Here is a 13210-nt window from a genome sequence, read left to right as displayed (position 1 = left end):
TACTGAAAGAAACAAACAAACAAAACAAACCTTAATATATATTTTTTTTTTATAAAATCAGGTACTACACTCCCTATGGAATACATTGCTAATAACAATTTAAGTTAGATTTTAATACAAGAATTACAAAAAAATAATGTACTGCATAATGCTTACTGCATAATACTGATTTAAATATCATTAGCAGTGGTTAATGTATTGTATGCACTTTGGTGTTTTTCCCCAGATGTTTCGCATGTTGCAAAACACAAGATGCTCACCCACAGTATGGACCCACTGCCGGGGAAATGACTGGTGGGAAAAATGTGTTCCACGATTTACAGAAAGGCAATGGATTGACAACTTTCGCATGTCTAAGAACACATTTGAATACCTTTGCGAGAGATTACGTCCTGCTATGGAAAAAGAAGACACTGCATTCCGTCTGTCTATCCCTCACCATAAAAGAATAGCCATCGCCCTCTGGAAATTGGCAACAAATTCAGAATACAGGACAATTTCGCATCTTTTTGGAGTTGGTCTAACAACTGTTTGGCGTTGCACAAAAGAGTTCTGCGTTGCAGCTGCAGACATCTTGCTGGCTGAACTCATCCCTCTCCCATCTACAGAGAACCTTGCAAAGATGGCAGAATATTTTGAAAGACGATGGGGGGTGCCACAGTGTGTGGGTGCGATTGATGGCTCACATATACCGATAATCGCACCAAGGGAACACCATAATGATTATGTGAATCGCAAGGGTTGGCACTCGATTATCTTACAGGCTGTTGTGGATGGAAAGGGGCAGTTTTGGAATATTTGTGTTGGGCGACCGGGAAGCCTACATGATGCCCGTGTACTTCGACTGTCCAAACTGTGGGACCTCTTGAACACACAGACATTGTTTCCTGCACACACAAGACACATTGGAGGAGAGAATCTCGGCTATTACATTATTGGTGATGCTGCTTATCCTGCTCAGCCATGGCTAGTGAAACCTTTCACAGACACAGGAAGACTGACAGAACAACAAGATATGTTCAATGCTAGGATTAGTCGAGCCAGAGTAATGGTTGAAACTGCATTTGGCAGACTGAAAGGAAGGTGGCGTTGCCTTTTAAAACGTAATGACTGTGATTTGGATTTGGCCAGAGAGATGGTGGTAGCATGTTGTATTCTGCATAATCTGTGCGAACAACACAATGAGGTGTGCAGACCAGAATGGATGGCCTCTGATGTGCCCCAATATCAACAGCCTTCCACACCTCTTCCAGAGCGGGAGAGATTCATCCCTGAAGCAGATGTTGTGCGTGCCTGCCTGTTGAGACACTTTAGTCACAATGTATGAAAAACAAAAAGAGATGTATGGAAAATAAATACAATTCAAAAACATTGAAACAATGTTAAATAAATGAAAATAGAAAACATAATACTATTTAAATAAATTTATTGTTCTGCACAATGTTGTACACTTTCCACTGAAGAAATAAATGAGAGCAATAAGCGAATTGTCTTAGTGCATATATAATATCTTTACACTGTACATTTTACATTAAAAGAATAAATAAGAGCAATAAGAAAATTTCCTTCCTGCATGTAATCTATTTATATTGTATATTATTTCATTAAAAAGGATAAATAAAAGCAATAAGAAAATTGCCTTTCAGTGGGTCAGCAGGGGTTACATCCCAGATCGCATCACAAATGTGTAAGCATGAATAGCTAAGTTACCTGGTACTTACTCTCAACGATCGATTCAAACAGCTGTGAAGCTGACAGGGAGGAGTCAAGCACTCCCTCATTCCGCATGGCTGGGCGGCATCCCAAAACTCTGTCCAGCGCATCATAGAATTTGTCTGTTTTTTTGGCAGCCCCGCTTCTACTGTTATTGTCCTTTTGGACGCGATATGTATGTTTAAGTTTTTTAATTTTTTCCCGGCACTGTTTTGAAGTTTTCTTAATGCCTTTCTCTGCAAGACACTGCGCTATAATTTTAAAAACTTTTTCGTTTCTCTTTGCACCCTCCAGCTGTTGCTGAATTTTTCTTTCTGCCCAAACATCAATTAGAGCAAATGTTTCATCTACAGACCAAAGTGTCTCAGCCATTTTTATTTATATTTACCGTGTATGTTTACTACACTTCCGCTTAGCAGAAACTGGTAGCCAGGCAACAGACGCATTCTACCATAGACGTCATGCACACGCATTCTACCAGCCCGGCTCAGCACGGTTGTCTAACCGTGCCGAGAATTCCGGGCCGAGAACGGTTTGTAATCGTGCCGTGCCGTACCAGGCTCAGGTGGAAACACAACTGGAACCGTACCCAACCGTTCTAAGAACGGTTCGGCACGATAGTGGAAAAGCGGCTAAAGTGCACAACACCTTATTAAACACATTTTGACGTATTCAGATTAAAGTTTAAAACAACATGGTTTTCACAATTCTAACAAAACAGTATACTTAGTGAAACAAGTAAAATCATATTGAGTACATTTGTATTACATTACATAAACTTATGACAAAAGATCAATGAATCTCTACCAGAACTGACAGTGCAAAGTTGTAGCAGATGAACAATTCCATACCAAACTGCCAAAAAGCTGGATCCTTAATGACTCTACAAGGAGAAAGAATAAATGATTTACTGAAATTTTCTTAAAAAGCTGTTTTTCGTTTTAAACCATTCCTTTAAACAATCGTAATTAATTTTAATTAAAGATATTTGCCATTATATGATATTCAGAAAAGAAAGATAAAGTATGTCATCTTTAGGACTGTTATTATAGGATTAAAATGCAGTACACATCTGCAGTAATGCATGGCATTTATATCGAAAAATGTGAATCTCTAAAAGACATTAACAAATACTAGCAACACACAACACCAGATATATAACGTTTTACGACCAGATGAGCTAACATTGCTAGCGCGCTAAATGCGATTAGCTTCTAACTTTTGCTGTCTGTGATAATAAAGCAGCACAAACACACACTCAAGTATTTAACTTCTGCAGTTTACATGTCCTTTACCAATTTGTAAACTCTTGTACTATTTTTTAAAAGGTAATAATAAATACTTATTGTCTTACCTGATTTAGCCAGTGCTGTATGTTTTCAGGGATTCGCAGATCACGTCTATTTCCTCTGTGTTCCGGTTTTTGTTCTCCCTTGGGATCTCACAATTCAAATACGTTCAAAATAAAAATATAATAGGAAAATATCAAATAATTCGGGACCAACTGAATAATTTCGGTAAGCAGCAGCTCTCATACAGTCTTCGCAGCTCACAGCCTCAGAAGAAAATGCGTAACGGTCGAATTTTTTTAAATTACAACAGCGCGCGCAGTTTCACCTGTCAGTTTCCTGAATGACAGCCAGATGAACCAATCATGATCAGAGCAGTAAGGTAAAACAACCAATAGGAATTGTTTCAGCATGTGGTAGCGAAATGAATTTAGTTTTATTGTTGGTGATGATTATATTTAAATACACTTAGGCTGCGTCCGAAATCGCATACTACCCTACTATATAGTACGCGAAAAACAGTATGCGAGGCGAGTAGTATGTCCGAATTCATAGTATTCGAAATTCAGTAGGCGAGAAGTACCCGGATGACCTACTGCTTCCAGCCGAATTCTGTAGTACGCACACCATGGACACTTTCCTATCCCATGAGGCTCCGCGAGAGGAGGCGTCATATTCGAAAAATGGCGGAAAGTGGAGACGCGGCTCTTTTCAAGTGTAAGTACCTCAGGATAAAACGTTGTTTATTGTGATTAAATTACACTTGTTTAACACAATCTAAATAAACGGATGACTTATTGAAAGTTTAAACATTGTAAATCGATGAGGTGAGTTCGTGAATCGGCTGTAAGAAGTTGTTTTGTACATCAGCTTGTTAACAGCTTTTTTACGTAGACATTAGTTGTTAAGCAGTTTAATGAGATTAGAAAATTAAACGAAATTAAAACGATTTGTTTCCTTTTTACTAGTGTTCATTTTTAGTTTATATTTTGTTGGTTGCATATCAAGCTAGTAATAAGTAACGTTATGCTTCAGCTTGTCAATGCAAGTTAGATTGATCATTGCTAATGATTACTGTTTTGACATTACAGGGACTGATGAACACACTCGGCTCCTTATTCAGTGGAGAGTGGCGAATGAAACCCTCTTCATTGGAAGGAGAAATGCTGCCGTCAAAGGTTTTGAGTAAGTAAACAAATTACGTAAAATGTCCTTAAATGCAGGTGCTGTTGACACTGAATGTAGTAACTTACACACTAACACTTCAAGCAAAGGTTTTACTGCATTACATTTAATGCTTGATTTCTGTGGATTTATTGATTTATCGTGGATTTCTTATTGATTTTCTATCTTTTTTATTTACTATATAATTTAAAAATCCTTGTATATATACTGCATTAAGCTATGATTAAATGTAAATGTATCATAATTTTGCATCCTAATGTAGCCCTCTCCTGTTGAACAGCTCAAATAATAAATATGTCTAGGGAAAATTCAATACAAATAAAATAGAATTTCAAAGGAGAGTTACATAAAAATTAACTTTAAATTGTAAAGGACTGTTTACAACGAAGCAGTAAAAGACATTAAATTACAACCCAGGGTATCAGATATCAGTATATAGTTTTCTTTTAGAATTAAATTGAGTGTCAAAGTGATTTCTTAATGGCTTCTGTTACCTAAAGTAAATTAAAATGTCACTGAAATTACAAATATTTCCTTCACATGAAAATCACAAAAGAAAGAAACGGGTATTAAATAAACTTTTACATTTATTAAATATTGACTCTTTTGTTATTTTTTTTCCTTTGGATTTAAATCCCTTTAGGGCATATGACCCAATTTTCAAATTATAAACACAATCAACCTCAATTCAAACGAATTGTAATAAACAAAGATTCACAACAAAACAATATATGAAAAATACCCAAAATAAAATTATAACCCAGCTGGGATTTTAGTCTTTCGTTGGCGCGCAATGTTGGAGCTCACGTGAATATGCAACAGTTATGAGTACTCACAAATTCCAGTGAAATCACGAAGTTCAAGTACACAGTACCGTTTAGGAGACAAGATGAAACGATAAGCAAATCCGATCGCCACCAATATCTTCTTGTGAAACGTAACTTGCAAAGTGGAACCTGAATATCATGTCCACGCGAATCCTCCGTTCGTGACGCACATAGGCCTGGTCCACAGTATCAGAACGGCCTTGATCTCTCAGTCCATCTCCCCGTCTCCGTGCGTTCCATCCGCGTCACTCCCTCGCTCTCACTTAACTCGTAAACGCTACCAACTGTTCGTCAATTTGTAGATGTAGAAAATAAAACAGCTTTCAGTTCTAATCTTTCAAACAAAAGATCGCGAGTATTTTTAACTTTTTTTATATGATTAAACAAACGCAGTTTTTTTATTAGCTTCCTTCCCCGGTTGCATCACCTCATTTTTTTCCTCTTTCCTCTAACCCCGCCCCTTCAACTCTCAGGGTCATTCTCAAGACATGTCATTGGTTAATCGATAACATTTCTTCTAAAATAAAATACAAACTCAGATTTTAAAGATCACATTAATTTTAAACTTTTTTATGTAAACAACAAATATGAATTTGAGGTCAAACAATAATAAAATTAAATAACAAAAATGAAATACTTAGTTAACAGATCCTATTTTTAGTAGGGCTCTACATTCTCCCCCCACCAAGAATCGTTATGCCCTCATAACGAGGAAGAACATAAGAGATAATACACCAATCATCCCAAGGATGAAATGTGTATCACCACAGTAACTCCTTTTTTTTTTTACAGTTACATCCCAGTATCCTACTCACATATGCACAATACATATCTCTTCAGATAATTTAGTACAATAAAAGCACATATGAGACAAATGACTCAAATTACTGTCTTGGGCTTAAAGTAACTGAACAGGTACTCAACTTTCTTGGGGACACATTCAACCACAAATATGCAGTAGACTGGTATCTACCAGGATTTACAGCTTTTGTTTGAGCAAGAACAGGCTCAACTTTCGGCATCCCAAGAGTATCATATGTAAACCTCTTAGGCACAGTTCTCATTCTCTGAGACCTTCTACCAGTTTCAGGTACGTTATCAGAGATAGTCTGGTTTGCATCACTTTGATCTACACTCACTAGATCTTGCACCTGACTTGTAACAGTATCACAGTGATCTGACACTTGGCACACATTTTCTGCATTGTCAGAATCGTTCTCTTGTCTTGAACCAGACTCTATAGATTCAACGATCTCAATTTCTTGAGAACTCTCAACTCTTACGTCTGAGTGTTCCACATTCTTTGTGACATCTTTCTCTGAAACCACTGCATCATTCTGAGACGTTTCTATTCTCCTAAGAGTCAACTGACAGTCTTCAGGTTCTGGAAACCATACTCCATATGTTTCATCCTCACTGTCAGAACTCTCAGCATTTTGATCAGCTCTGGTTTCTACTTTCTGCATCTCAGGTACATCCTGAACTTCCTGTTCTGGACTCTGACTCTTTTTAACATTCTTCCTTCGTCGCAGAACCATCTTTCTAGGTTTCGGGACACTGTGAGGAACTTGTTGTCTCAACTCTTGTCCAATAGGAAGAATGTGATTCCTATGCAGGATCTTGACTGGTCCAGTGTCACTCTCTGGCTTAAGTCGGAACACAGGCAAGTTGGGCATCTGGCTCTGGACAACATAAGGCTCAGCACTCCATCTGTCTGCCAACTTATGCTTTCCTTGTAGTCCAAGATTTCTAATCAGGACTCTATCTCCAGGAACCAGGTGAGAGTAATGCAGTCTCTGATCATACCTCCTCTTATTTCCTGCATTTTTCTTCCCAGCCTTTTCCTCTGCCAGCTCGTAAGCGGACTTCAGTTCTTGCTGCATTGTCTTTATGAAGCGCTGATAAGACTTTTTGGAAGTACCATCACCTGACACACCAAAACTCAGGTCAATAGGCAACCTGGCTTCCCTGCCAAACATAAGGAAGTAAGGCGAATACCCTGTGGCTTCATTCTGACTGCTGTTGTACACATGCACAAGATGTCCAATGTGACGGCTCCACTGTTGTTTCTGCCTCGGATCCAGGGTCCCCAACATGTCCAAGAGTGTCCGGTTGAACCGTTCGGGCTGTGGATCACCCTGGGGATGGTACGGTGTTGTCCGAGATTTCTCCACTCCTAACAGGTCAAACAACTCATGTACGAGCCTGCTCTCGAAATCCCGACCCTGGTCCGAGTGCATCCGTCTAGGCAGTCCATAGTGAATGAAGTATTTCTCCCACAGAACTTTTGCAACTGTGGACGCCTTCTGGTCCTTAGTCGGAAACGCCTGTGCATACCTTGTGTAATGGTCCGTGATGACAAGGACATTGCAGATGTTCTTGGAATCTGGCTCAATGGATAGAAAATCCATGCACACAAGATCCATCGGTCCACTACTTGACAAATGTGACAAAGGCGCAACTCTCTTGGGCAGAGTCTTCCTTTTTTACACATCTGGCACATGTCTGGCAATACTTTTCCACATCAACTTTCATTCTGGGCCAGTAAAATCTCTCCTTCACAAACCCAAAGGTCTTGTCAAACCCCAAATGACCAGAGTCATCATGAAGTGATTTTAGAACTACTTCATGGAACTTCTTGGGCAGACACAACTGTTTTCGACGAGATCCATTGGGGGTTTGAGTGCACCGAAACATCACTCCATTATTCAGCATTAATCTGTCCCATTCTCTTATGATCAATGGAAGGTCCTGATGAACTTCTTTCTTGACTGTGGAAAGATCTCTCTCTCTCAAAGCTCTCCATATCTCTCCAAGACATGGATCATCTTGCTGAGCACAGGACAAATCCATAGAACTCAGCCTTGGGATTTTGAAGGCCTCCAGCGCAGCTAAGCTACAATACGCTTTGGGGACTGACTTAGGAGATCCTCCTAGCGATGTGACAACTCTGCTGGCATTTGCAAGATAGCCCGACTTTTCCTGACCTGTTAGATTACACAGAGATCTCACTCCAGAGGATGGGATATTTGTCCATTTCTGGCCTTTTACTTTGCCATGAGGACGACGCGACAAGGCGTCAGCATCGACATTTTGTCTCCCAGGCCTGTACTTGAGACTGAAGTCATATGCTGAGAGGGCTGCCAGCCACCTATGCCCTACAGCATCTAGCTTGGCTGTTGTTAAAACATAAGTTAGCGGGTTGTTGTCAGTCTGTACCTCAAACTTAGCTCCGTACAGGTAATCGTGTAGCTTGTCAACAACCGCCCACTTTAACGCCAAGAACTCAAGTTTATGGACTGGGTAGTTCTTTTCAGAAGGCGTCAAACTTCTGCTGACAAACGCTACAGGTCGTAACCCCTGTCCTTGGTCCTGATATAGCACTCCGCCCAACCCTTCACAGCAGGCATCGACATGTAGGACGTACGGGAGCTGAGGATTGGCAAAAACCAACACAGGAGCCTGAGTAAGCCTCACCTTTAACTCATTAAAAGCAGCTTCACAAGTGTCAGTCCATCTACTTCCAAATGGGTCAGAAGCTTTGTATACTACTCGTTCTGGAAGGAGTCCTGCTTTGATCTTCTTCAGACTCGTTGTAGGCAGACACCCTTGCAACAACTGATTCAATGGGTAGGACACTTTCGAATAGTCTTTCACGAATCTTCTGTAGTATCCACAGAAACCTAAGAAGGAACGTAGCTCTGACACGTTCTGGGGTCGAGGCCAAGACTTTACAGCATCAATCTTTGATGGGTCGGTTGAGACACCATCCTGAGACACAATGTGTCCAACATAGTTGACAGAGGTCTGACAGAAGGTGCACTTGTCTAAGGATAACTTCAATCCTTCACTCTGCAACCGGTCCAACACCTTGATTAGCCTCTCTTCGTGCTCCTCCAACGTTCTTCCGAAAATGATGAGGTCGTCCAGATAGACTAACACCTCCAACAAATTCATGTCCCTCACCGTCTTTTCCATAACTCTTTGAAAGGTCGATGGAGCTCCACAAATCCCTTGTGGCATTCTCTGGAACTCATAAAACCCCACCGGGCAGATGAATGCTGTCTTTTCTTGATCAGCTTCACTCAGAGGGATCTGATAATATCCACTTCTGAGATCCAATACACTGAACCACTTACTTCCGTTCAAGCAGGCCAATGCATCTTCTATGCGTGGAACAGTATATTGGTCTGGGACAGTACGTCGATTTAACGTCCTATAATCCACGCACATCCTGATCTGCCCATTCTTCTTCCGTACTACGACAATTGGAGAAGCATAAGGACTCCTGGACTCAGTGATAATCCCTGCCCCTTTCAACTTCTCCAAATGTTGCCTGACATCTTCCAGGTCAGCTGGTGCAAGCCGTCGTGACCTCTCACGAAAAGGCTTATCCTCTGTCAGTCGAATGTTATGCTGGGTACTCCTAGAACATCCCACATCAAATTCATCAGAAGAAAACACATCCTTCCTCTCCAGCATCTTTTTAACCAGTCGTTGTTTCCATTCCTCTGAAACAGGGGAATCTGCAAAGTTAAATGAATTCTTGTCGAGTTTAGTCCGACCACTACTGTCACAGGGTTTAGAGACTGTCGACACCACCTCAACTGGGAACACATGAGCAATGGGCATTCCTCTTTTAATCAACACTGGCCGAGAAGAGACATTTCTGATTGTTACTCCAATCCTTCTTGAGTGGACAACAGTGGTAGACTGTACTTCTGCTGCTACAAGCAGTTCTTCAGGAAAGGACGATTCTTCTGGCTTATCCACTAGCAGAGTCTTATCTGAAAAAGCAGCAGGGTACTTCAGGATTCCATACACTCTAGCACTCTCCCCTGGAGGCAATTTCAATGGCTTAGGATGAAGATACCAGACTGTCCCTCTTCTGTTGTCATCGACACACTTTTCAACAGCAATGACCCGTTCATAAGCATTTCGGATCTCAGGGTGGACTGACAAGGTATGAAGAAAATCATCTCCCACCTTCTCTTTACATGCTTCTACCAGCTTCTTCACCACAGCTGTATTTGTTCCTACCAGAATGCTGACATCTCCTTTCATGACTGGATCGGGACAGACCAGCACAAGTGCATCTATGGATTCCGCCACTCCTGCCACAGATCCAGGAAACTCAAGCCTTAGAGACAAACAGCCATCGTAGGGGTACCGCTGCATGCTCAATCCCCATATCTCCAAATTCTCTATTGGTATCAATGGCAGATGCTTCAAGTGTTTCTCATAGAAAGATCTGTATAGCAGAGTCACTTGCGATCCACTATCCAGCAAAGCCTTTGCATAGATCCCTTCCACCTGAATAGGAAGAACAGAGCTAGGTCCCACCAACCCGCTCGGAAGAACTGCTGGCTCGACTTTGACTCTTTTGCACTTTGTGGAACGTGTCTTTCCCGGAGCTTCAGGCCGTTCCTCTACTGAGCCCCGGAGAAGTTTCCCGACGACTGTCTCATTCTGATAAGTCGCTGATTTACTCTCCTGAGATTTTCTTCGTTTGTACAGTCACGCTTTAGATGCCCATCTTTTCCGCATCTGTAACAGAAGACACTTGCTTTGTTCACTGGTCTGGTTGGTGTTTTACTCTCTGCAGTTGCAGCTAGACTGTGCATGGCAGGACGATCATGGGTTACAGGTTCTTTTGCTGCAGCTGACAAGCGCGATACCTCATTTTTTAGTGCCCTAATCTCCCTTTTCAGCTTTTCCACATCTGAGTCGGGAAGACTAGTGTTTACAGATGATTCCTTCTTGGCTGAGGGCAATACCGACATGGCTACATTAGCTTGTAATGAGCTCCTATTGTTAACCATATTTTCCTCTTCTCTTACCTCCTTCATTAGCTCATTGAAAGAGGGAGGGGCACACAGTTTATGGGTCATCCTTAAACGCATAGCCACCAGGTCACTTGAAAGGGCACCTCTGACTATCTGCTGCATTCGAAGATGATTCAGGGCAGAATACTCAATGCCTTTTTTTCTCAGCATACTGTGCAGCATCCTGTCCAACCTCAGTATGTAGGCTGAGAGCTTCTCTCCTTCATTCTGGTAGGTGCTCCGAAACTTTAACATCAAATCTGCAGCATCTTCAGTAGTGCCAAATGCTGACTCTAGCACACTAAGATAGTCACTGAACGTAGCAGATGGGTTACCAGTCTTCTCAAACCTTACAATATCTGCTGCAGGACCTCTGAGACACTCTACTAGTCTCTGCTTCTTGACATTATCAGAACACTGCCATTCTTCCAGAATGTGAGTAGTCTGCTCCACCCAGACCTCATACTCGTCTTCCCCAGGAGGAGTCGGTATAAACCCTGAGAAAGGACGCAGCTTTCTATATGCAACCCTTTCTTCAGATGAAGCCACATGACATGTTTGGACCAGGGAATTTATAGCATCAACTAGCTTAGTGTTGAGGTCAGGTGTAGGGGGAACCGGACTTGGAATGTCAGCTAATGATTTTCCCTCTTTTTGGAGAAAAGAGATCAACTTAGTCTGGAACTCTTCTTCCGTACTCTGTTTAGGGGTTTCAGCTGTAACACGAACAACCTGTGTGTACCAGGGACCCTCTTCAGGTCCTCCGATCTCAGCAGGAATAGACATTTTGGAAATGCTACTAACTACTTCAATCAAAACAAACTGACATCGTTTAGTTTTATCAGAGCGGCGATCAAGCACTTTGCATTTTCCAATCCCTGGAACAGTATCCAGCACATTATAGACTACTCTGTCTTCACAGTCTGTAGGGACATTTCTCAAAATAAAAACTCTGTCCAGCTCAACATCTTTTTCCCTGCACCATGCAATAACTTCACTAGTCTCCATTTTATCCATTTGTGCAACTAAAAATATGTGCTCAGAGAAAAGAAATAAAACAGCTTTAAAGCATTTACAGCTCTCTAGACAGAAATATCTAAATAGACAGAATTCCCAAAAATCACTTTCAATTTTCTTTCCACAGAACTACACAGCTTCTGAAAACACAATCTGAATAATCTGAATAATCCCGGACGATGCCCCCACAAATGTAGCCCTCTCCTGTTGAACAGCTCAAATAATAAATATGTCTAGGGAAAATTCAATACAAATAAAATAGAATTTCAAAGGAGAGTTACATAAAAATTAACTTTAAATTGTAAAGGACTGTTTACAACGAAGCAGTAAAAGACATTAAATTACAACCCAGGGTATCAGATATCAGTATATAGTTTTCTTTTAGAATTAAATTGAGTGTCAAAGTGATTTCTTAATGGCTTCTGTTACCTAAAGTAAATTAAAATGTCACTGAAATTACAAATATTTCCTTCACATGAAAATCACAAAAGAAAGAAACGGGTATTAAATAAACTTTTACATTTATTAAATATTGACTCTTTTGTTATTTTTTTCCTTTGGATTTAAATCCCTTTAGGGCATATGACCCAATTTTCAAATTATAAACACAATCAACCTCAATTCAAACGAATTGTAATAAACAAAGATTCACAACAAAACAATATATGAAAAATACCCAAAATAAAATTATAACCCAGCTGGGATTTTAGTCTTTCGTTGGCGCGCAATGTTGGAGCTCACGTGAATATGCAACAGTTATGAGTACTCACAAATTCCAGTGAAATCACGAAGTTCAAGTACACAGTACCGTTTAGGAGACAAGATGAAACGATAAGCAAATCCGATCGCCACCAATATCTTCTTGTGAAACGTAACTTGCAAAGTGGAACCTGAATATCATGTCCACGCGAATCCTCCGTTCGTGACGCACATAGGCCTGGTCCACAGTATCAGAACGGCCTTGATCTCTCAGTCCATCTCCCCGTCTCCGTGCGTTCCATCCGCGTCACTCCCTCGCTCTCACTTAACTCGTAAACGCTACCAACTGTTCGTCAATTTGTAGATGTAGAAAATAAAACAGCTTTCAGTTCTAATCTTTCAAACAAAAGATCGCGAGTATTTTTAACTTTTTTTATATGATTAAACAAACGCAGTTTTTTTATTAGCTTCCTTCCCCGGTTGCATCACCTCATTTTTTTCCTCTTTCCTCTAACCCCGCCCCTTCAACTCTCAGGGTCATTCTCAAGACATGTCATTGGTTAATCGATAACATTTCTTCTAAAATAAAATACAAACTCAGATTTTAAAGATCACATTAATTTTAAACTTTTTTATGTAAACAACAAATATGAAT

The 13210-nt window shown here is 40.6% G+C and overlaps 2 protein-coding genes across 2 annotated transcripts; one reads left to right on the top strand and one right to left on the bottom strand.

Moving 5' to 3' along the window:
• The first annotated feature begins 349 nt into the window (after positions 1-349).
• LOC141325978 (uncharacterized) lies at positions 350-1327 on the top strand. The gene has a single exon (XM_073834695.1). The coding sequence runs from the start codon at positions 350-352 to the stop codon at positions 1325-1327; it is 978 nt and encodes a 325-aa protein (XP_073690796.1).
• A 9116-nt stretch (positions 1328-10443) lies between these two features.
• On the bottom strand, positions 10444-11625 carry LOC141325977 (paraneoplastic antigen Ma1 homolog). The gene has a single exon (XM_073834694.1). It carries the CDS (start codon positions 11623-11625, stop codon positions 10444-10446), a length of 1182 nt encoding a protein of 393 aa, XP_073690795.1.
• Positions 11626-13210: the final 1585 nt, after the last annotated feature.

The sequence above is a fragment of the Garra rufa genome, chromosome 2, assembly GCF_049309525.1.
Source record: "Garra rufa chromosome 2, GarRuf1.0, whole genome shotgun sequence".
NCBI lineage: Eukaryota > Metazoa > Chordata > Actinopteri > Cypriniformes > Cyprinidae > Garra > Garra rufa.
The sequence above is the reverse complement of the archived record's forward strand: the minus strand, read 5'-3'. Positions and strand labels throughout refer to the sequence as shown.